A 24967-nucleotide genomic window follows, 5' to 3' on the forward strand; every position below is an offset into this window, starting at 1 on the left:
GTAGTAAATTGAGATATTGGGAATGTAATCTCTTCTTCCTTTTGGTAGAATAAGTTATAATGAAAGCACAAAAAGAGGTTTTAAAAACATCTCAATTGTTGGAAATTGATGTAACAATAGGGTGAATAATTTGAAACAAACACCAGAATAAAAGCAGTAGCTTCAGTTACAAAATCATATCAGAGAGGAGGACATTTTAAAATCTCCATTGACCAATTTTGGAGTCAGTGAATGATACATCTAAAGAGGACAGTACTGGTGCGTAGTCAGAGATAAAAATGGAGCCTACTTCTGATGATTGAAGAGAAGGGGGTAAGGATTTTGTAACCAAAATAAAACAATTCTAGACATTGTATGATGTACATTGGGAAAACAGTAATATCACATTTATCAGTGTTACATGTCTTCCAAAAATTGAATAACGGTCGAGAGGTGATGGCTGATTGGAATGCCTTATGGAATTTATTGGGTTAAAATTTGCACTTATATTTCCTATCCGTAAGCGATCTAGCCATTGATTGTAGTCTCCTGCTATAATAATGTTGAAGTCAGGATCAGGTTTGACTAAACTATGCATATCAAACAAGGAGATAAGTTTACTATGAATAATGTAATTAACTAAAACCCATCATCCAATAGTATCACATTCAGTTGATAATATCAGCAAATTCAATGTTTTATGACAGAATAGCAACACCACCCCTGTGATCAATAGCCAGAGAAAAATAAACCTGACATTGTCATTTTAGTTTAAGCAGTTCAACATCATTACTGTGAATCTCCTGTAAAAAAGCAATTTGGGAGTTAAGCTTAGACAAATGAGAAATAACCTTTTGTGTTTTAACCGGATCTCCAAGTCCATGGATGTTCCACAAGACTATGTTAAACATTTTGGGAACACAGGGAAAGGGGAACTGGTATGTAGATGACTAGCTGCAAAAATCGAAAGGTAGACAAAATTAGACCATATTTTAAAAATAACAAGAAGCATGACTGAGACAACAGAACAATATTATATGATATAAAACACTCATATAAGAGAAGTAAAAAGAAGAATAGGATAGAAGGAAGAAACTGAAGAAAGGGAATGTAGGAAAGTAGAAGAAGAGACAGATAAGGATTTGTATCCTTATCTGAGAAGAAGAACATTGAATATGAGCATGGGATGCAACAACACCACAACAAGAACAACAGCAGAAAGGGCAAAATTAAAAAGGGAAACCATATATACAATAAATTTGGAAATGCAAAAAAATTGCGTAACTCAAATTTCTTAGCATTTCTGAGCATGTGCCCATAGCATGAGATCTGAAGAAACATTTTTAACTTAACAGGATCATCAAAAGATCTTGAGGTGCCTTCATGAGTGATTTTATATAAGCACGGATGAAGGTTGCCATAGTGAATATTCAGCTGTCTCACTTGAGGTCAGAGGGGGAAGGAACTCTTTTCATCTGGCATTGGAGATATCTTGAGAGATGAATATATCGTGGTCAGACCAGATAAGACAATGTTTTTCCTTAGCAGCTTTCACGACATGCAGAAGGTCCATGCATTTAAGAAAGAGCATAATGATATCTCTAGGTTTAGGAGAGTTAGGACAAGGATTACCCAGACAATGTGCTAGCTGAATTTTAAGAGGAGAAGCAGTAGAAAATCCAAGATGATCTGGGAGGAATTTATTCGGGAATTCAAGTATATCAGGACCTTCATGGGCTTCTGGAAGACCATAGAGGCAAATATTAGTCTGTCTATTCTAGTTTTCAAGGTCCTACATATCTAGTTTCAGTTTTAAGATTTCATGATCAAGAGAAGGAATCTTAGTGGCCATATCCTGAAGATAACTAACACATTGCTCCGTTTCAGCCATTTTGCCCTCCATAGTAATCCAGCAGTCCTCAATTTGTTTGAGATTTTCATTAGTAGCACACATAAAAGGTTTTAAGCACCCCATCTCATCCAGGATGGTAATTAAAACTGGATTATGAGAAGAAATAATAGGTGTTGGAGGATAATTTTTCAACCTTTTAGTTTTTGTGAGAGAATAGGTGCTTTTAGCATGAGTAAAGAGATCAATGGCCATTTGCTGTAATGTATAGAATGATGAGGAGCATTCTGGAAGCATTTTATCCTGCCCATAAAGGGAAGTAATGATGCGAGCAGAGTGCGAAGACCAGAGAATGTAGAGTAGCAACCTTTAAAAGTGGAAGGCAGCGGTAAATTATTTTTCTCAGTGTAATAAATAGGTGAAAAATATATTGTCAGTTTCGAACTCTGGACATGCTCCAGAACAAAATTGAGACCCTTTTCCCAGAATTCTTAACAATAAAGACAAAGCACGTTTTGAGGTAAATAGGTAAGTATAAGCAGAAGAAGCTCACTGTGTTTTAGTTTAGGAGTAGAGAATAGCTTGAAGACAGAAGTGAGCTTTAAAAATTGCAGTCCTCAAAGATTTTGTGTTTTCACGTTGTTCAATTCATGAAAAAAGAAAAGTGCTTAATTCAAACAGAGTGGAATGGCTGCATCTTGCAATTTACCAGTAAACATCATTGAAGTGTTGAAGCATGAAGAAGGTTGTACCTGAGTCAGTTTGCATCATATAAAAGGAAAACAAAAACATCCAGTGAGGCACAAGGGCATGAGCGTGAATGTAGTTGCAGTTTAAATAAGTGACATTTCTGTCAGTGGGATTGGGGATGCAAGCGGCATGCAAACAAAATGGAGGTAACCCGCAAATCATCAGAACTCACCACCACTGCACGAAGATGTAAGGGAAGCTTGAGGAAGTACAAGTGCAACAAAGCCTTACTGCGAAAGTCAGGAGAAGTCCAACAGCATGTTCCAAGGAGGAAGAAACATACTGAAAGTGGCTTTTAACACGTTATAACCTCCGCGTTGCTTCGGAGTTTCACAGGTCCATCACCTTCTTGCATTGCATGGAAGCCAGTCCGGAGACACAGATCATGAACATTGACATCAAACTGAACCTTTAAAAGCAATTAGTGTGTGCCCTGCTTCTTGCCAGTGAAAAGGATTTTGGATTTCCACATGCTTCATTATCTAAAGCTGGTCATCTGCACTCCGGTCAGTGAACCACGTCTGTTACCAAAATTATAGCAGTGTCCTGGAGGCTCAGCCAAATAAGTCAATCTGCACAACCTTTTTCTGTAGCATAGCTCCAGTGAGAGGTCTGGGACTGAAGGAGCTGCTGTGTAGAGGTATCTTACCTCAGAAGCTGTGTTCCAATAACAGGACAGATAGTGCTTGAGAGGAGGTGCTGCAACAGTAAGTTGGTCCCCATTCCCATCACGTACATGCCCTTCTCCTAAATTGCAAGGTAGCAGGACCGCATGACAGGACTTGCACTCGACTTCTCAACCTAATGGCTCAAACCCAAGAGATCAGCGCAAGAGTGATATTCCTCATTTTGTGTGTGTCCCAATACTAACAATTAGGGAGCCTGAGATCACTTTTTATGTGTGTCCCAATACCAGCAACTAGTAAAAACGGGCCCCACCTGGCCACCAAAAGCTTGGAGGCTGCTGTAGCTCACAGCGCCCCATGTGACAGAAGCATTTTTTTAACACACTTTACAGGCCTGTTGAATTTATTCCATTATCCTGCGCACAGCAAAGCTTTGCTACCACAGTCTTCAACCAAGATACGAGAAGTCAGCTTCTCTGAGGATGGTGCAGTGGGAGCCTATTCCGAACTGAATGGTAACTTGGTTGTGAATCCTTGTAGAGTGTGTTTTCCCATGCATGGGATGGGCCTGATTCTTTAGACAAAGTGAGACAGGGAAGGCCCTGGTAATGTGGAAAATAGAAGCCTTCCTTGAAAAGACCTATTTTTAGGGACATAACGGAGGTACCATAGATGGGTAGGTTTCTCAAATGGGTGAAATTCATAGATTAGAATTTGTTTTATAAAATCGTTATCACTGATACTAATTTCTGGCAGTGTATGTGTTGAATATGATATCACAATCAGTTTCTATTTTCTGATCTAGCTGAATATCTTCCTGTAATTCAATTTGATCCATTATGTATTACCCAAGGCGGTAAAGTGGTGCAAATAGATGAATGCAATGTAAATATGAATTTTCATGAATAAGCGATACAGGTGTGATCAAAGAGAGGATGGCAGTTGTTGGCTTAAAACTGAGGGTTTGAAAGTTGAGGAGGTGAGCCAACATATAGAACGACACTTCCTGGAATCACTAAATTATACAAGCTGGTGAAGATGGACAAAGAAATGTAGATTCAGTTCACACAGAGAGTTAACTGATGGCCTAGGCGTGTGCCATTGTATTCTCTTGTTTCTTCCATTTTAAACAATTGTGATAAACTGGGTATTCCTTACTCAGGTGGGCACATCTTGCAGTCTTGGCCAAATTCAGATCTCGTCTTGCTTAAAGCAATGCACTCTACCTTGGAATAACAAAGACTTGGTGTCCCACTTACAAGTGCTCCAAAACGCTACTAACACAGTTGTGAGTGGCCTCCCTCCATTTTGTCACAGTCAACTTCATTGGCACCTTATTATGTCAAGAATATCTTTAAATTAACTCTATTTTAATGTAAACAGATTTTATTATCATTGTGTGAAAGCATAAACATTCCACTGTAGGCTTGGTAATATCTAGCAATAGTCATGCAGATTACAGTAATCTGCTAGTCAGTGAAATACAATAATGAGAAGTAACATCTCTCATGTTATCAGTGTGAAGTACAATTACTTGCTCAGCCTCCGGATCAAATTTGTTTTTAACTGCTGCGCAACACCCACAACAGGTAGCTCTCTCCCTAATTCCCAACTCGGAAATTGGGCTTGCCCTGCCATACTATGCTCCCAATGGGGGGAGTCAATTTCCAGTTCTATCTCGGTAGTATGTTATACTAAGCCAGGTGTATCCATTGACTCCATGTAGGGTCACAGTCTCTGTAATACAACAGAAGCCACCACTAAGTAGGATGCAAGCTCCTCAATGACAATTAAGGGGTTACAATAATCTCCCAGGTGAAGGGGGATCAGGATCCTGCAGGACACCCACCAGTGACTCCCAAGCTTGGGCCATATCCAGGGATCCTCTGCCCCGCTTAGCCTCCCTCAGCAAGATTGTACATCCATAACTCGCCCAATGTTCTAGTTCTCTGTTCCAAACCTCCACTCGAGGGCCCCTTGGAGCTTTCCAGCTGCGCATAATATCCTTTTTTGCTAAAATGAAGGCCAGGTCATGCAACCCTCTCGTCGCCTTATTTTTAGCCGTGTGCGGATACTAATGCAAAAGGCCAGACATGCACGGGACTTATCTCTCGGTCACTGTCGTCAAAATTCTAGTACTTTACTCCCAATAATGCCCTATCTCCCGTGCTACCCAAAACATGTGATGAAACTCAGCCCCCTCTTTAAATTTACTCTAGACAGTTCACAAATCATTATTTGGAATTGGAGATGCACCACAATTTTTATTGTGAGACTAAAGCACTATTCTCCTGTAAGACTTTACAATTCTCTAGCTAACATCCTCTGTCTGTCTCTCACTTTCAGTGGTGTAAAATCAGCAATATGAGTTTCTCTCAATTGGCCTCCACTCCTTTGGCACATTTTAGATCTACCCTTGATTTGCTCATCTTCAGGAAAAAGCTTGAAATGTATCTGTATACCTCTTTTTTGATCCTGTGTTGTTGGTCCTATCTGCAGTTGTTTGTTTACTTTTTCCTTACCGCAAAAGCATTACAAATGTATATTATAAGCACTCTTATAAAGCCAAATTTCATAGCAGGAGAAAGTAACTCATTTTCACAAAGAAGAAGGAGTCAGTCTTTCCATGCTATTTAAATTACATTCAAGTATGTAAGAATTTAATTTCCTGCTTTAGGAAATTGGATTACTGGTTGATGGGCTGACACTCTACTCAAGCAGCAACCACAATTCCTGTCAGGGTGAAGTCACAAGCAAACCCCCCAATTAACCTGTACTTAACCTTCTGGTAGCTTGGCACAAAAGCAGTCAGGCTGTTGCTGGGATTCTGTGGAGTCACAGAACTATGCTTGGGATCATGGAACCTTAGTAAGCAGGGACTGAGTCATTCTACCACCTAAGTGCCCAAGAGCCCGGGGACCGACTAGCTATAGTGTCTCACTTGCCATACTACTCACTCGTAGAGAAACAAGTGATTAGACACTCCATAACACAACATTCCCAACCCTCTCAGTAATCGCGGTTGCAGGACACACCTTTTTGCTCTCACTCTTGTACCAGTCCACAATAACTTTTGACAGAGACACGAGAAAAGTTAAAAAGGTTTATTTTAACTAGCGTGCTCTGGTATGCAGAATACTTGCCACAGCAAGTAGAAAAATGCCTAACACAAATAAGGTTAGCATAGCAGGTAGTCCATAAATCATAAAAGGTGCTGTCATTGTATACAACAGTGTGGCCTAATGTCCCTTCCCTTCTACTGAAGCAAAATAATTATATATTATGAGATCTCTGAGTGTTTGAAGCAGACCCCCTACCTCAGTCTATAGATCAAAAATCTACATCACAGGTGCTATCACGCTACCTTCTCTGGGAAGTTCCCTCTCCAAGTGTGTGTTACCCACCCGTGTATACCTATATGACCAAAGTATATGTTCCCAAACAACAGCTGCATCCACATGTTTCGTCTAGGTGCTAGGGCCTGATCAGAACAGAATAACAAGGGGCATTGTTGTTCGACCTTGTCTGCAGTGTTCAAACTAAATCCCAAGAAAGAACAGATTGCAAAAACAACAGCATATTCTGTGTGAAAGTTGCAGTGTGGCCCAAAGCAAAATACGTTCTTGTGGTAAGGTGTGCAAAGCAGAAGACAGTCTGCCACGGGCACATGCTAACATAGGGTGACCTCGACCTTGTCCAAGGCCGGGTCGCTCCCCCTGTCGCCAACAGCTCACTCTGTTCGCACTCTCCCCCGCTGCTGCCACCAACAGGGTTCGAGCCTCCTGTGCCTCAACCAGCACTCTGACTGCGGTTTTTTCTGACGCTTGTTTTTCTTAATCACTGCTGTAAACTTGCCACTTGTATTTTACCTGCTTATTTCTCCAGTTTTCAGCCCTTCGCCACCCTCCCCACCTGCCCCCCCTCTTGCCTTCTGTGTCAAGGTTTTCCCGCCGCTTCCCTCGCGGCCATTCCCCCTCGCCGCCCCGCTCCCACCTCTGCCACGCCTCCCTCCCCGCCTTAATTGCGACCACCGGCCGACTGCGCAGCGGACGCCCACAGCGGGCGTGCCGATTGCGCACCAAAGGCAAGCCCATCTGCGCCCGTCCGCGCCTGAATCGCGCCCAGCGCCAGTACCCCTGGACCCCGAAGTCGCCATGACACCAGACTGCACTACGATTTCAGCACCCTCCACGCACTCAACACTGGACGAGATCACTCCTGCTACCAAGCCACCACGAAGCACACCCAAGGGCCCTTCTCCTGCAGGAACTGCAGCTTCATCAGCATCCGGCCCGCCAAACCATCAACCAGAGAACCAAACAACCTCAGATGCATCCTCCTCAACACCCGCTCCGCTCGCAAGCACGCATCGAACTCTGGGACCTCCTAGACTCAACCACCCCAGACGTTGCCTTCCTGATGGAGACCTGGCTGAACGCCACCTCGGCACCAGACATCTCCATAGCCATACCAGAGGGGTACAAGATCTCCCGCAGAGACCGCACCAACGGAGTGGGAGGGGGTATCGCCATCATCCACAAGGACACCTCAGTATCTCGACCAGCACCGACAACACCCTCACCTCCGCAGAGCACATGCACTTCCAGATCCACACCGACCCCAACACCACCCTCAGAGGAACACTCATCTACAGACCACCCGGACCACGACCACAGTTCAGCGACTCCATCGCCGACCTCATCAGCACCCACGCCCTCGCCTCCACGGACTACATCCTCCTCGGGGACCTGAACTTCCACCTCGAGAACAACAAGGACGCCAACTCCTCCGCCCTGATCGACAACCTCGACAACCTCGGACTCAAACAGCTCGTGATGACACCCACCCACGCCGCCCGATACACACTGGAGCCCATCTTCTCCGCAAGTCCCCACGTCTCCTTCAACCACACAATCGAACCCCACTGAACCGACCACAGATGCGTCCACTTCACCTTCAGGAAACCCACCACACACCACCGTACCCAACAGTTGCCACGTCGCTGCTGGGGCAAAGTCTCCAAGGACCAACTGACCACCACCCTCGCCCTGAAACCACCCGCTGACCCCACCGACCCCGACACCACTGCCATCAACCTCAAACAGTGGAACAACAACTGCGCCGACACCCTCGCCCCACTCATGACATCCGCAACCAATCACACCAACAAGAAAGCTGCATGGTTCACCGAAGACCTCAGGACCTCCAAGCACACCTGTCGGAAGCTGGAGAAGAAATTGCTCCGCGACCGTACACCAGACAGCCACACAGCCCACAGGAACGCCACCCGCAGACACCACCAACTCATCAGGACCGCCAAGAGGACCGCTTCCAAGGACCGCCTAGACAACAACGCACACAACTCCAAAGAACTCTTCAGCATCGTGAAAGAACTCTCCAACCCCAGCTCCACCACCAACGACATCCTACCTTCACAAGACCTGTACGACTCATTGGCCACTTTCTTTCACCGCAAGATCACCGACATCCACGACAGCTTCAACTCCAACACCCCCACATCCACCACCGAGACCACCACCCTTGCGACCTCTACCCGCACCAGTCACCTGACCACCTGGTCCAACGTCAGCGACGAAGACACCATCAAGACCATGAACTCCATCCAATCCGGATCCCCATCTGACCCATGCCCTCACTACGTTTTCAACAAAGCCAGCGCAGCCATCGCACCCCATCTCCCGAAAACTATCAACACCTCCTTCGAGGCAGCAACCTTCCCGGAGAGCTGGAAGCACGCCGAGATCAACGCCCTACTGAAGAAACCCAAGGCAATCCCCAAGGACCTCAAGAACTTCCGGCCCATCTCCCTGCTCCCCTTGCCGGCGAAAGTCACGGAGAAGATTGTCAACAGACAGCTGACCCACTACCTCGAAGACAACAACATCCTGGACCCATCCCAGTCCGGCTTCCGCAGCAACCACAGCTCCAAGACCGCCCTCATCGCCGCCACCGACGACATCACGATCCTGATGGACAAAGGAGAAACAGCCGCCCTCATCCTTCTGGACCTATCAGCAGACTTCGACACGGTCTGCCACCGCACCCTAACAGCACTCCTCCATGACGCCGGAATCCAAGAGAAGGCCCTAGCATGGACCACATCCTTCCTCTCCGGCAGAACCCAGAATGTCCGCCTCCCACCCTTCCGCTCCAAGACCACTGAGATCATCTGCAGCGTCCCACAGGGATCCTCCCTCAGCCCGACGCTGTTCAACATCTACATGGCACCACTCACCCGCGTTGCACAACAACATAACCTCAACATCATCTCCTATGCCAACGACACCCAGCTGATCATATCCCTCACCGAAGACCCCCACACCGCCAAAGCCAACCTCCACAGAGGAATGAAGGCCATCGCCGAATGGATGAAGCACAGCAGACTGACACTGAATTCAGACAAGACGGATGTCCTCATCCTCGGCTCCATCCCCTCAGCCTGGGACGACTCCTGGTGGCCAACATCGCTAGGAATAGCCCCAGAACCCACCGACCACGCACGCAACCTGGGGATCATCCTAGACTCTGCCCTCTCCATAACCATGCAAGTCAACGCAGTCTCCGCGTCCTGCTTCAACACCCTCCGTATGCTCCGCAGGATTTTCAAATGGATCTCCTCCGACACAAGAAAGACCGTCACCCATGCCCTCGTCACCAGCAGACTGGACTACGGGAACGCCCTCTACGCAGGAATAACAACCAAGCTCCTGAGGCGGCTGCAACGCATCCAGAACGCCGCGGCACGACTGATCCTCGACATCCCACGACGCAGCCACATCACACCCCACCTGAGAGACCTGCACTGGCTCCCCGTCGACAAGAGGATCACCTTCATACTCCTCATCCATGCACACAAGGCCCTCCACAACGCCGGACCAGTATACCTCAACGACCAATTCAGCTTCTACACCCCCACCCGCAGCCTCCGCTCTGCCATCCTCGCCCTCGCCACAGTTCCTCACATCCGGAAAACCACCACCGGCGGCAGATCCTTCTCCTACCTCGCCGCCAAGACCTGGAACACTCTCCCCACCAACCTACGACAGACCCAGGACCTGCTGGCCTTCAGAAGACTTCTCAAGACCTAGCTCTTCGATCAGTAGCAGCCCCCTCTTCCTCCCCCCCAGCGCCTTGAGACCCTCACGGGTATGTAGCGCGCTTTACAAATGTATTTTTGTTGTTTGTTGTTGGGGAAAATGACAATGGCCACATGGACCACGTGACAAGGCTTAACATAGCAGCAATGTGTAAATTATTTGGGCAGCACTTCAAACAGTAATGAAGTAAAAATGTAACACAAGAAAAATCCCATAACAATTTAGAAAAATAAAGATAAATGTAAGAACGTAATTAAGACCAAATTGGACAAAAATCCAGGCAAAGTTTACTATACCTGAACTCAGAATATAAAGATGCATCTTTAGTAAGGATGATTTTAACTTTCTTTGTTTGAAAATACCACTTTTAGAAAGTGGGTATTTTCTTGCTTAGCCATCCTGTGTGCCTCTGCTAGTTTGTGTATTGACTGTCTGGCTTTGGAGTGACAGAGGCTGGGGATGTGCATTCTTTCTGACAGCCACCAGGGGTGGGGAGGTTTGATGTGTGTTCTTCCTTTCCTCAGGGCTGTGTTGAAAAGACCTTGTCTCATTCAGAGTAGGGGGAAGAGTCCTCACCAGCACCTTAATATGCCCGGTCTGCATTTAGAGAGGTGGGAGGAGATTTCTCTTGCACTGGAATAGGCCCTGTCTGCCTTATACAATGCTGTCTCCACCTCCTGGCAGGAAGCTGCACCAGAGAAGACAGAACTGGTTTTGCCTGGGCAAAGAGCTTCTCTGCCACTAGAGAACAAAGAATGTTGTGCTCTAAAGAGTGGGGCCCAGACCCCTGAACTTTAGATTACTGCTGAACTAAGGAACCTACCAGGAAGAAGAACCTGGAAAGCTGGAGGAGGAGTACTGCCCCTGTGATGTGTGCTGTTGGGGTTGGCCTGCAGTGGTTGCTTCTGTCTTGGCCTGTGAAAGGACTGGACTGTCCTTTCATCATCCTGCTGTTAGAGTGTTATTCAAGGGCCTGAAGTAGAGCTTGCCTCCTGTTGGAAGTCTCAGGGATAGAAAAGACTTCAAAGATCACTTCTGTGAATCAAGAGGAACCTTTGTAAAAGAAAAGAGCTGGAGAAACTGAGGAGGAGTACTGTCCCTTTGCTCTTTGCTGTCTGGGGTTGACCTACAGTGGCTGTTTCTGTCAAGGAAAGGACAAGGACTTTGCTGTGTGCTGTTTGATGTGTCCCCTGCTTGAGGAAGATCTCCAAGGGCTTGACATTGAGCTTTCTTCCTGTTCCGAAGTCTCAGGGACACAAAGACTTCACCACCAGCTCCCCTGAACTTCCTTGCTGGGCTTTCTGACCTGTTAAGTGGTGCATGCTGCTGTTTTGGATCTCTGGACGCTGTTTGTTGCTGGGAGCTGGAAAAGTAATGCAACATCGAGAAGCGTGACTCATCTGCACCTGTTTCCGATGCATTGTGAAGAAATCATCGCGGCGCCCATTGCGGCTCGAGAAATCACTGCACGCTGAATCCCATGTACAATCTCCGAAGTCCATGATCATCGCACCGATTCCCATGCAGGCCCTGATGTGCAGCGGCAAGAACAAATGCATCGTGGGACTGCAGCAGTAGAGAACAACGTAATGTCATTGCTGCCGCATCGCGAACCAACGTATCCCCGATCCTCACGCATCGCATCTGGGTGCCGTGCCGGCAAAAACACCGGGGTCGCAGTAATAAACCGAGGCATCACCTCTCCCACACAGTAAGAAACCGACGCATCACCTCTCTTTCAGTAAGGAACTGACACATCACCGCCCCTGCATGGCAGCAAGGCACCGATGCATCACCTCACCTGAAGGAAGGAACCAACACATAACCTTCCCTGGTGGTAAGGAACCGATGCATCATCTTCCCTGCGACAGTTTTTGTTTGTGTGCGCGACGCATCCAAGGTAGATTGTGTGAAAAGTGTTGCATCTGCAATTTGCTTTGAACATAACTATTTATACCTTTTAAAAGTCATATTTTGATTACTGCATTGTGGATTTTTGTTGTTTTGGTCTTGTTTGATTTAGATAAAGATACATTATTTTTCTAAACTGGTGTGGTGTTCATTTGTAGTGTTTTACTGTATTACTGTATGTGTTCACAAATGCTGTACACACTGCCTCTGAGAAAAGCCTGTGCAGGCCTTGAAAAATCCCAAAAATATTTCTAGACCTGCAGGTCTAGTGACTTAAATAATCTACTCAACCTAATTATAATGCTCTTGACCCATACACTGGTTTCAAAATATGTGATCCTTGGGCAAGTATTTTAATTCACTGAGACACAATTTTCTTCTTTATCACATATGAGAGCACCTTCAAATACGCAAGTGCAGCACATCTGCTGTACAGAAAAGGTTTTTGTTGGATTTAATAGTCTAAACATTAGCTCCATATAGAATGCAAATCTAGCCACATATAAGATACACTTGACTGCAGACTTGCCTCTTAGTTCATTAAATGCATTGTCATCAGGGCTTGGCCAGGAATGTCTCTCACATCATGTTTAAAAACTATATTTTTTAATAAATACATAACTAAAGCATAAAGTAGCAGTCCGCTGTTATTTGCAATCAGCAGATTTTACATTGAAGTGGTCACAGAATTTGGCACTGACATGTGATTTGCAAACTATATAGTGTACAATGTTTGAAAATAAAGTTTCTGCAAATATTTGTCATTTGCACATCACCAAGTAAAGTGTTCTGATTTGTTTTCCTCCAATTTAAATCTTTGTTTGCATCACACTTCTGAATTACAAAAAAAGTTCTTTCATAATTTCTGATCTGCTTGTACTATTCATTTACAAGCTATTCAAATGTTGTTTTATAGAAAAAAACGGATATTTTACTGCATTTTGTTTCACAATTATTGTCAGATAGCTCACTTGACAAAAAGCATTAACTGTAATAAGAGAAAGAAAAGTAAACACCATTTTCCAGGAACATATGAGCAACTATTAGTAAAAAGACAAACTGACATTTGACCTCTGTCTTTGAGCAGTTGGCAAATGTGTCAAGATAAAACAAGATTTAAAGGTGTCTTAATTGCTCATTCACTTTCTGAACAAACAGAACACCTGTTTATTCTAGCTTAAGTTTACTCCCAGCAGAGTTGAGTAAGTCCGAAAAATGACCAGAGTGGATTTTTTGAGGCCTGTGTCTGCCTGTGCCAACCTACCAAGGGGCTTAGCAGGGGTTATTTTAGAAGTGTATCCACCGTACCCTGACTAGGAAGAAGGTTTCCTACTTGGACAAAGGTGCCAACCTTTTCCAACTAGAGACCCCCATTTCCAACACCTGCTTATAACTACATGAACCCCCACTCCTGGGACACTTAGGGGAGACTTTAGGGTCCGGAATATGCAAAAATAATGAAGATCCTCAAACCACAGTGCAAAGCACTTTACTACAATGAGGGAAGTGAAATGTGCAATTCCTCTATCCCTTTGGCCTATAAAAACTATTTTATAAGTGCCTACCTTATAAGTTCCTCACCATCCACCCCTGGGACACCTAGGGGATACCCTGGGGGTACCTAATATGCCAATATATTGTAGGTTACCACTTTTCTAAGTGCCGTTACCACCAAAGTCAAGTTTGGGCACAATTTATATTTAAAAGCAGTGCTGCAACACAGGGCTGCTTTTAAAATGACCTCAGACTCTCAGCAGTGCATACATGCTAGGGCAGAAAGGGCTGCTGGCATCTAAACTGCCATGCCCTTTTAAATACTAGGGACTCAAAACTAGTTTTACCCCCACTGCTATATTATGTACTAGGGCCTCATAGGGTAGGTTATGCCAATTATAAGTGTACCCTAACATAAATTGTACCCTTATGTATGTGTGTGTTTTTACCATAGCACTGGCTGTGGGCCTGGTTAGGTAGCCAAGGGACAGTCACAGCCAGTTACCACCATTACCAGTCAGAAGAAAATGGGTGCAGGATGACTTTGCAACAACTGTGTATGGGTTTTATTTCACTATGACAGTACACTAAACCCCATATATAGAGTGCTCTATTTTTATATATTAGCACCCTACCTTGTGGCTTCAAAAGGCATGCTATTGAGGAATATACAAATAAAAAGGCTTTTCCTACATGGCAAAGGCTCTTTTCCTAGCCATGTGTCACTGTAGTGCATTCAAACTGCAGCCAAGCCAGGGTACAATATATTTTGCCATCTGTGCGGTGTGTGGGAAATAGACACTATATGCCACGTATGCCATTTAATCTCCCATGCCAAAGTTGCATATACTTTTTTATGCCATAGGTGAATTTTAAGCACAATTTACAATGGATTTACAGGGGAAATAAATAGGCATGGCAGGGAGTTGCAATGTACTGCAGGTTTTAGGCACAGAGTTCTAAAGCCAACCCAATTAGACATGTGGGGCCTTTTTTTACACTCCATCGTATTGGAATTCCATTTGCTTCCCCTTCTAACCCATACGATGTTTAAACACCTACAACAAACCCCCAAGGTCGGCACAACTGTCTAGCTGATTGAGAAGCTCACCCTCTCTGGTGAATTTTAGCACACTTGCAGACAGGACACTTACAGCCTGGAGATGTAATGTGCAAAACAGAAAAACAAGGCAACAGACCGTCTTCGTCTATGCACCCAGGATCTGGAATGCCATGACCATATCCACCAGGACTGCCCCAATCTTGCTCCAATTTAGAAAAGACACACCTCATTAAATAACTTTACATAATTTGCTGTAATAGTGCAGTTTTGGTCTTAGAAACCAGCCAGTGGTGACTCGTTGACTGTGTCTTTGTCTCTGACCCATACAGTGCTCTGCTGTCTTCCAGCTAGGTATGTGCTATATAAAGTGCCACCAGGGTAATCATGTTTGCAGTTCGTGTACAAATACACCTTACTTTATTTTTAATTTTGTTGTAAGTATATTTTCCACCGGTATGCCTGATAGTCAGTTTCTCCAACGTTGACGTCACGTTCCTAATAAACAGGGTCATTGCTTGTAATGAAAAGACTGCAAGTAAGCAGTCTCTTCGCCTGATTATTTGTGCGCGCTCGAAACGCTCACGTATTTTCTGGTTCATGAACCCGCACCTTTGCTTTTAAAACACTAAGTTCCACTCCATTTAATAATTACAATATAGATCTTCTAACGTATGAGTAAAAAAAGGCTCCCACCTCCTTCCATCTAAAAAAAAAAAAACAAAGCAAACACGAATGGTTCATTTATGGGTTTTTTTTTCACTTAAGGGCAACGTTCCGAAGAACATGTAATCTGCTAATTTTCCATTGATTGTATTTCTTTGTTCAGTTGAGTGAGATTACGAATATAAATATGAACAATAATTAAACGCACATCTATCAAAGAAGGGAAAATATGACCTAATGTTTTTTTCTGTATCTGAACACACAGGTATCTCGGTCAGCGTTTCCACTTTTAACCTGGTGGCCATATCTCTGGAGAGATATGGGGCAATTTGTAAACCTTTACAGTCCAGAGTGTGGCAGACAAAGTCTCATGCGTTGAAGGTGATTGCTGCAACATGGTGCCTGTCATTCACCATCATGTCACCATACCCCATCTACAGCACTCTGGTTCCTTTCACCAATTCTGCTAACAGCACCGGCAACATGTGTCGTCTCCTGTGGCCAAGTGACCTAGTCCATAAGTCATGGTAAGAGGCTCTTGTGCGCCCTTTGCACGCATTGTGGTCGTTTTAAAGCTCACCTCTGTGTCATGATTAGCAATGCTTAATGACGTCACACACGTTCTACTTTTTACACCTGCATTGAAAATTGTCATTGCCTGAGATATGAATTTGGGAAAATGCAATTTTTTCTTAAAACGTTTTTCTCTATCTACCATTTTGATGCAGTGGTCTTGGCTGTTATTGACCCATCATGTGAAATCCACCAAATCGGAGCGCTGGTGTGACCAATTGACAATCACAAGTGTGTACACTGATGATTGCAGGGCCGTACACAGAGAAGGTACAGCGTGGAGAGGGAAAGGGATCCAGGGCAATGAGGTCAGGGAGGAGAAGGCACAACAGTAGGCGAGGAACTGAAGCAAATGCAAGCATTGTGCATGTGCGAGGCTCAGGAGGGTGGGTAAAGATAGCGAAAAAAGACCACCCCCATCACTAAATTCTTATCATTCATTTTCACTTTCCAACAATAATGACACGCCTAAAGTCACTGGACCCGATTCACAGAACTAACTGAAGACAAAATCCTAAACTTACTACAATTTTGGTATTCACAGAAGGCACTTACTCATTTCGGTATTCACAGAAGGCACTTACTCATTTCGGTATTCACAGAAGTAAGGAGTCCTAACTTTAGGACCTCTAAATGCCTTCTGTGAATACCGAAAGTCTTAAAGTGAGGATTTTTCTCAGTTTTGGAGTCCTAAAGTTAGGGGTCCTAACTTTACGACTCCTAAACTGAGAAAAATCCTAACTTTAAGACTTTTGGTATTCACAGAAGGCATTTAGGAGTCCTAAAGTTAGGACTCCTAACTTCTGTGAATACCGAAATCAGTAAGTGACTTCTGTGAATACCAAAATGAGTAAGTGCCTTCTGTGAATACCAAAATGGTAGTAAGTTTAGGATTTTGTCTTAAGTTAGTTCTGTGATTCGGGCCCACTCTGCTTAAACAAACTGCTCTTTCAGTGTGAGAACTACAAATGCATTGTAGTTGAAGAGCAGAGTCTGTATGCAAGAGTATTGAGCCATGTAGGTAGGAGGTAAGTTCTTTATTTCATGTTAAGTCCTTAGGTTACAGCAGCAGAAGATAGGTCCTATCAGGGCTTTAACACGGACAATCATTTACAATCGTTAAATCTCCAACAGGTCTAGCTTACATATTCACCCAACAATAACCTGTTAAACTCTCCAAAACCCACACAGCCACCAACTAAGGCATACTGGGAATGGGAACACACAGGATACTTCAAATGTTTGGGTGCCTTGGATTTTGTGTGATAACTACTCAAATTGCAGGGTGTGGTATTTATCATTTGCTTATTTCACCCAATAATGGGAGTTATCTACTAAGGTTTTCCAAAGGTGCTCACGTGATGTAAAGTATTGTGTTGATGTATTTGTCATTATAAAAGCCTGTTGGTACAACAAATTGGGGCCGATTATGATGTCAGTCGAAAAGGCTCCAAACGGGCTTCGGATTTTCCTAGCCCGTCTCAGAATCTATGTTTCCGACCGACTCGGAAACATTTCCGACCAACCGATTACAATGGTAAGGTAACCGTTCGGTGTTTCCGACTTGGTTCCGACCGGCATTCAGAGACTCTGAGTCAGTTGGAACCGAATCATACAGGTCTAGGGACCACGTTTCCAACCAACATATTACGATATGGGATTCGGACAGCCTTTCCGAATCGGTCTGTCTGACACGAAAAAGCTGTCGGAAATAGACTTTGGGGGCACTTAGTAGGCCCCCTTCACCCGGAGGCCTCTTTCCAACCATGCAAAGTGTGGCAGGCACCATGGGGTGCCCACACAAGGTGCAAGGTTTTCCGCAACCACCCCATTTTTCAATGGGAGCCTGTGTTGTTGATCGGATCATAGGCTCCCATTGAAGTCAAAGGGAGTCCGACCAAACAGTGTTCGGAAAAATTGTAATCTGTCAGTCAGACTCCCCAAACCCGAGTCGGTTGGAAACAAATTCAACAAGGAGTTGGTTGGAATGCTTTCCGACCAACATCGTAATGAGGCCTATAAATATGAAGTTATGTGTGAGCACCCTGGCAACTCTGAGTGAATGCCCCCCTCCCCCATCGCAGTTCTGCTCATCCAATGTTTAATTTTCCCATTTTTGGTAGAAATGATAAGAAAAAATACTGGGGCCTATATGTATCGAAGTTTTGAGTCAGCCTTGCACCAAATTCATTCAAGTTCAGTAGGGCAGGGTTGTGCAGAGAACAGAACTGGAACTATCAGGGGGCCCGTTCAAAGGCCAGAACCCACTTTGCCTATGCCTTAAAACATCTCTGCTTCGTCCAGTGTCTCTGGACATTTCTCTCTCTCTCTCTCTCTTTCTTTCCCAGTCTCTCTATGAAGATCCGCTAGGAACCTTCTGACCCTGTTGCATACATCACCACCTCAGTATCCCAGTGATGGAGCATCAGCTTGAAAACATGTTTGAGATGGTCTAACGTTGCTATCCGGGTTGCTGCAGTACTGGACTACTGCATAATTTTCCTTATTGTGACTTGCATGAGTCACAACAGGTTGTGCCCAATGCAAAGGAACTCTGCTTCGGACATTGTATTAGCTGGTGCTGAATGTGTTGGTGGATTCAGTATTGGTGATGTTGCAGAGGACTCTTCTGGAACGCTGAGTTTGTTTTGTGTTTGAAGGATAATCATAAACGCCATTTGCACTGAGGTTTGGGACTGTTAAAACATGAAACAGAATCCCCTGGAATCACAAAGTGCTTCAAATTTTGCTCTATCTTAATGTACAAAAACTGCAAACCACCCTGATTTTTTAAATGAGTTTATTGATTTTAGTTTACGTGGTACTAGATATTAACAAATTCAAACAAAAAATCTTAATCTTCATTGGAAGATATTTCACCAGCCCATAGTATTACCCTGCTTTTTTGTAAAAAAAAAGCAGTTCCTCAAAATCTTTCTTAGACAGCTAGCTACGCCTTTCTCAAACACGTTCAAGGGTAGTCGCTACCAAGATCCTGTGCCAATGAGGCCTAACACATTGCACCCCATTGCCAGCTACATCTCAAGTGTCCGAACCCAGCAGCTTCCCTATAAGCGTGAGACCTACCAGCAAGAGTGAAATATACAAGCACAGAACAGATATCCTGAAAGTCAAAATGTCAAATATAAATACATCATGATTTTAAAGTAAAAAAACACAAACATTTGCCAATAATAGTGTTGGACTTGGCCCTTTTTGCAAGGTTATCCCCATATTTTTTGCTTCTTCCTCCTATTTTTTCCTGACTTGTTGTTGTTGGTTTTAGAACTCTGGACACTTTACCATTGCTAATCAGTGCTGAAGTGCATATGCTCCCTGTGTAAATTGTTATTTTTATTGGTTCTCCCTGATTGGCATATTCTGATTTACTGGTCAGTCCAGTCTTGTAACGAAACTTGAGGGAGCCCCCCTGTAAAGTACATGGAGGGGGCCCCGTATGCTCTGGACCCAGTCAGGAGTTCTCTGGCCATATCCTGACTGGGAACCGAAAGCAGCATTGGCATATTTTGTCAGACCAGTCTCTCTATGGTACGTAGCGAGCCAGCCTGACTTTTGCAAGTGGGCTTGGGGGTGAGGGGTGGTTCTCCCCCAATAATGTTTTTTTTAAATGGCAAAAGTGGTGCATTATACAACATATTGTTGCAGGGATTCTCCTATAAAGAACTGTGCATAGAGACTTGGGACCTCAGTGAATTAGGGTGTGCCAAAACTCACCTTAGTACCCAAAATCCCCTACCAGACTAGCATCAGTGTATCATTGGCTCTTCAAAAATACCAATGATAAAACAACCCAGAACATGTGACTTAGGTTACCTCAGGCAATGTGGAAAACATGAACACTCTTTCGTTATACTCTCATACCAGTCCAAAACAGGGAGTAAAAGAAGACACGTGCAAGTTTGAAATATTTATTTCTGACGCCGTGTTCTCATGCGCAGCATCTTAGCTAATACAAGCAGACATATTATTAGAAACAAGATTGTCAGTATAGTTACTATTCCATAAAATAGAAAGGGAGAAAGCATGTATTAATGCTAAATGGAAACAGGTTTAAAATATACCTATATTTTACCCTCCCTTGCTAGTGGGTTATTTTATATCTAAAGAAGGTCTCTTGGGATTATAAAGGCGGCCCCATACCTCTGGTATTAACAGAAATGGATCACATCTGATTTTGCACCAGCTCTCAGCATACAAATGTTCTCCAAGTGTGTGTGATCATGCCTACTCAGTGCATTATTAAACGCGCCAATCTCAGAGGTGGCCACAGCTGCATATGTGTTATGTCTAGAACGTGCGCTGATTAGTCCGAACAACAACCACTGTGTTGAAATAACCTTGAAGGCCTCGGCACTCACTATTCAGACTAAGCTTACCAAGCAAGGCTGCTAATATAGAAAAATATGTTACTTCGTGTGAAGCAAAACACTCTGTTAAACTCTAAACATTTAATAAAGTGTGTGCCGTGTGCAAAAGGCAGCAGAAAGAAAAAATGGCGTTTAAACTTCTAATAAGCTCATGTCAACTTAACACTGTGTGAATGCAAGGCTCAGCCCCACGACAATATTTGTCATTGTATATTCATATGTATTAACTTTTAAAACATAGAAATGATGACCTTACAGTGCATTGGGATACCCAGTCATACCCACATTCCTACACAGAACATAGAAGATAGACCAGAGAAGCACCACTAAATATGTATGACTTTCTTTTGCACGTTTAACATCAAAGGTCACTGCTTTGTCTGTAATGTTTGGCACCTGAGGGCAGAGCGTGGGTGGCAGACAGAAGCCACATGGAATTCTGGCTCATTTTCGTGTCTAGGATCCCACCAAGAAGAGCTGAGCCAGAGCAATCATCTGCAGAAGGGTCCGATCTAGCTGCTGTGCCAGGGATGGTCAAGGCCCATCACCCGACTGGAAGCAGTTTATCAGGAGAGAGGAAACAGGCCAGGCTGAGCCTACCTCCCACCAAGCCTCATTTGGAAAGCAGCCTGCGCAACTGGGGGCTGCCAGACACTGTAAACATCCCAATAGAAGCAACACTTTCCCACCACCTCTCCCTGAGAAGAGAAATAAAGAATCTCCAAAGAGGAAGAATGCAAAGAGGTTCTGAATTCACTTCCTGCTCAGGTGGAAATATGCCTCAGAGGAGCTGGCACTGCCCACAAAGACTGAGGCAATGCAGCTGGAAAACTGCCGGATGGTGCCCTTCACCCACGCAAGAGAGCTGACTGTATAAACCTTCTTGTGCCCACCCCCTTCCCTTGTGTGTCTTAGTGCACTTAAGTAGACCTCTATCTGCCTGCACCACTCTTTAAATCAGCAATGGTACGCCGTATCACAGCCCAGTAACATAACACAATATAAAAACATAACAACGTAACACAGAAAAACATGGCACACCATACTATTTAACAACCAATTTCCAATTTAAAACATTTATAGAGCGCATCGTTCACCGTACGGTTTCTTGGCGCTAGTGAAAGGTCCGGTAGCTGAGGCAGAATAGCAGTCCAAAGACAGGAGTGGGCAAGTTACACGGAAAAGGCCTGTTTAAACAGGAACGTTTTAAGGTCTTTCCGAAAGGAGACATAATGAGTGGCAGAGCGTAGGTGGGCTGGAAGAAAGTTCCAAAAGGTGGGGGCCAAGGTAGAGAAATTGGCTCCACCCCACTTTTTGCGCTTGAAACGTGGGATTTGAAGGAGAGACTTGGAAGAGGAACGAAGCTCTCTGGAGGGAACGTATTCGCTTATCAGCGAGGAGATGAAGGCAGGGGCAGTGCCGTGGCGGGCCTGGAAGGTCATGCAGGCGATTTTAAAAAGGGCGCGTTCCCTGACAGGCAGCCAATGGAGCTCCCTAAGGAGGGGTGAGGAATGATGGTAACGTGGGAGACCATAGATTAGCCGGGCCGCCTGGTTCTGCACCATTTGGAGCCTCCGCAGGCTGTATGCCGGGATGCCATTGTACAGGGCATTGGCAAAGTCCAGCCGCGAGATTACTAATGCGGCCATGATCAATTTAAGTGCCTGGGGGGAAAAGAAACGGGAGACAATGCGGATTGTTCGGAGGGTGAGAAAGCAAGAGGAGACTACGGAACTAATTTGTGATTGAAGGGTAAGATGGCTGTTCATTTTGACTCCCAGTGTTTTGACCGTGGCAGATGGAGTGGGGGCGGGACCAAGAGTGGAGGGCCAAAAGAGGGGGTTCCAGGGACTGGATGAACCACCAGTGAGAACCAACTCGGTCTTATCCGGGTTCAATTTGAGATGGTTGTGGTTCATCCAGTCCCTGATAAAAATCATAATGGACTGGAAGTTAGAGACAGAGAGAGAAGAGGAGGATAGATCAAAGATGAGCTGGAGGTCATCTGCATAATTAAATACGGTGACCTCCAGCTGCTGAAGAGCGAAAATAAGAGGAGAGATGTAAAGGTTGAATAGTAGAGGAGAAAGGGAAGAACCCTGGGGGACACCACAGGTGACGGGGAGTGAGGTGGTCGTGAAGTCTCCTAGCCGAACCGCCTGGGAGCGGTCCCTCAGGAAGGAGGAAAGCCAAACCAGGGCTGTTCCCCGGATTCCAGCCGCCCTGACACGGGACAATAGGATGGTGTGGTCCACCGTGTCAAAGGCGGCGGAGAGATCAAGGAGCACCAGCACCTGGTGTTGGTTGTGATCCATTCCCTTCCTGAGATTATCTAGGACCGCTACCACAACAGATTAGGTCGAGTGCCTAGGGCGGAAGCCAGCCTGGCGGGCAGCCAATCCCCCATTTGCCTCTACATGGGCGCTGAGTACCGCGGTGACATGGCGCTCCAGCACCTTGCCCAAAAAGGGCAGCAGGGAAATGGGGCGGAAGTTGGCTGAGATGGATGGGTCAGCGCCAGGCTTCTTCAGGATGGGCACTATGGTAGCTGATTTGAGTGCGGGTGTCACGACTCCCTGGATCAGGGAGCTATTAAGAAAAGTGATGGGGGGTTCGGGACAAGAAGAGTAGATTTGTTGCAGAATACTTGCCGGACAGACATCTGCCGGAGAACCCGATTTTACTTTGGGGAGGATCTCCAAAAATGCTTCCTCGGTGAGGGGGGGAATGGAGGTAAGATAGCATTGGACGGTGGGAGGGAGAGGGTCGATAAAGGCAGACGAAGGGGGAGGGATGTTAGCCTTGATGGTTAAAATCTTATCTAAGAAATAAGTGTTTAGCTGGGCGCATAGAGACTGGGATGGAAGAATTTGAGGTGAGGCTCTGTCGGAGAAGGCTAGGTCGTTCACTATACCGAAAATCTCCCTGGGTTTATTTTCAGCTGACGTTATTTTAGTGGAGAAATAGGTGGATTTGGCAGCGAGAATTGCCGTTTTGTATTCGGCAAGTGATGTAAGATAAAGGATTTTTAGTGAAGGACAATAGTCTTTCCTCCAATGCCTCTCTGCCTGTCGAACGGTCAGTTTAAGCTTTTTTAACTTTTCGTTAAACCACCTATTAGAATCCTTGGGTCGGCGGGTGGAAATGCGACGCAAGGGAGCTTCTGTGTTACAGCCTCCAGCTAGCCAGGCATTGATTGCCTTGTTTTGAGAGTCGGATGAAAGGCCAGAAAGGGTCGGAGTGGAGTTTCGGAGCAGAGAGGTCAAAGAGAGGAGATCGACTCTGTTCCAATTTCGCGCCCAGGTGTTTTTGGCGTGTGGGACTTTAGACACCGGTTTGATAGAAATAGAAAAGGAAATAAGGGCGTGATCAGACCAGGGACAGGGAGAAACAGTCACCGGGGAAACTGGAAGGTTAAGGGACCACACCTGGTCAAGTATGTGACCGTGAGAATGGGTGGGAACAGAAATGTGCGGAACAAAATTCAGAGAAAGAAGAGATTCTGTGAATTCTTTTGAGACAGTACACTCAAGAGGGTCAGAAGGACAGTAATTGAAATCACCAAGCACCAGGACCGAAGCATAGTTGACCACCAGGTTGGCCAATAGGTCTTGAAATGCTGGTAAGAACAGGGACGAAGACTGGGGTGGACGATACATCAGGAGGCATGTGATGGGTGGGGAAAAGGAAAGGGAACGAACGACAAGGAATTCAGTGGGGGGGATAGGGGGAACGGAGAGGATTTGAAAGTTCAAATCAGACCGAGCGATTAGTGCCACACCACCGCCTGTCCTGCCCGCCGGACGATCAGCGCGTAGGGCAACGTAGGAAGGGGGAGGGTAGCCAGGAGAACCGGGAGGGACGAGTCACAGAACCAGGTTTCGGTCAAGAGCAGTAGGTCCGGCTTCTCGGAATCGAGAAGGACAGACAGCTCATGATGGTGTTTGACCGCAGATCTGGTATTAAGTAAAAAAGCAGATAATGGAGGGGTAGAGGGGGTGGGATCAGGTAAGGAGGGGACAAGCGACGGTAAGACCGGCAGTGGCAGCGGCAATATAGAGGAAGAGAAAGGGGTAAGCTCTAACGAGGCAATGTGCCTACGGATGGATTCTGAAAGTGGCCATTGGCCTTGGAGGGAGGTGATCTCTTCAGAGGAGTAGCAAATAAAATTGGCATGGGGACGTGCCCCTAGCCCCGCTCGGCCGCGGACGGGCGCAGACGGGCTTGCCTTAGGCGCGCCCGCTGCGCACGTCCGCTGCGCGTCCTGGGGTTGCACATTGATATAGGAAATCTTAAGGGCGGGAAGGGGGCGTGGCCTCTAGGTGGGCGTGGCCAGCCGCGATGGAAGCCGGAGGGAGGGGGTCACGTGAGCGCTAGGTCCGCTACACGGCGCCCTCAAGGTGCAAAGTGCTGTGGCAGTGAAAATGGTAAGTTTTAAAAGCACAGTATACAAAATATCACAGTTTTTAAAATCACACTCCCGGCTATTTTGCCTCAGGAGACTCGAACCAACCGAGCGCTAGCAACTCAGCGCTTAAGAAGGGCGGGAAGGG

At 45.5% G+C, this 24967-nt stretch overlaps 1 protein-coding gene across 1 annotated transcript in view; it reads left to right on the forward strand.

Moving 5' to 3' along the window:
• CCKAR (cholecystokinin A receptor) overlaps nucleotides 1–24967 on the forward strand; it is a 367251-nt gene that overhangs the window by 46123 nt on the left and 296161 nt on the right. The window contains exon 3 of the mRNA XM_078678368.1: nucleotides 15719–15980. Coding sequence (XP_078534494.1) covers nucleotides 15719–15980 — 262 coding nt within the window. The remainder of the gene's footprint in view (nucleotides 1–15718; nucleotides 15981–24967) is intronic.

This window comes from Lissotriton helveticus, chromosome 2_2, assembly GCF_964261635.1.
Source record: "Lissotriton helveticus chromosome 2_2, aLisHel1.1, whole genome shotgun sequence".
Lineage (NCBI taxonomy): Eukaryota > Metazoa > Chordata > Amphibia > Caudata > Salamandridae > Lissotriton > Lissotriton helveticus.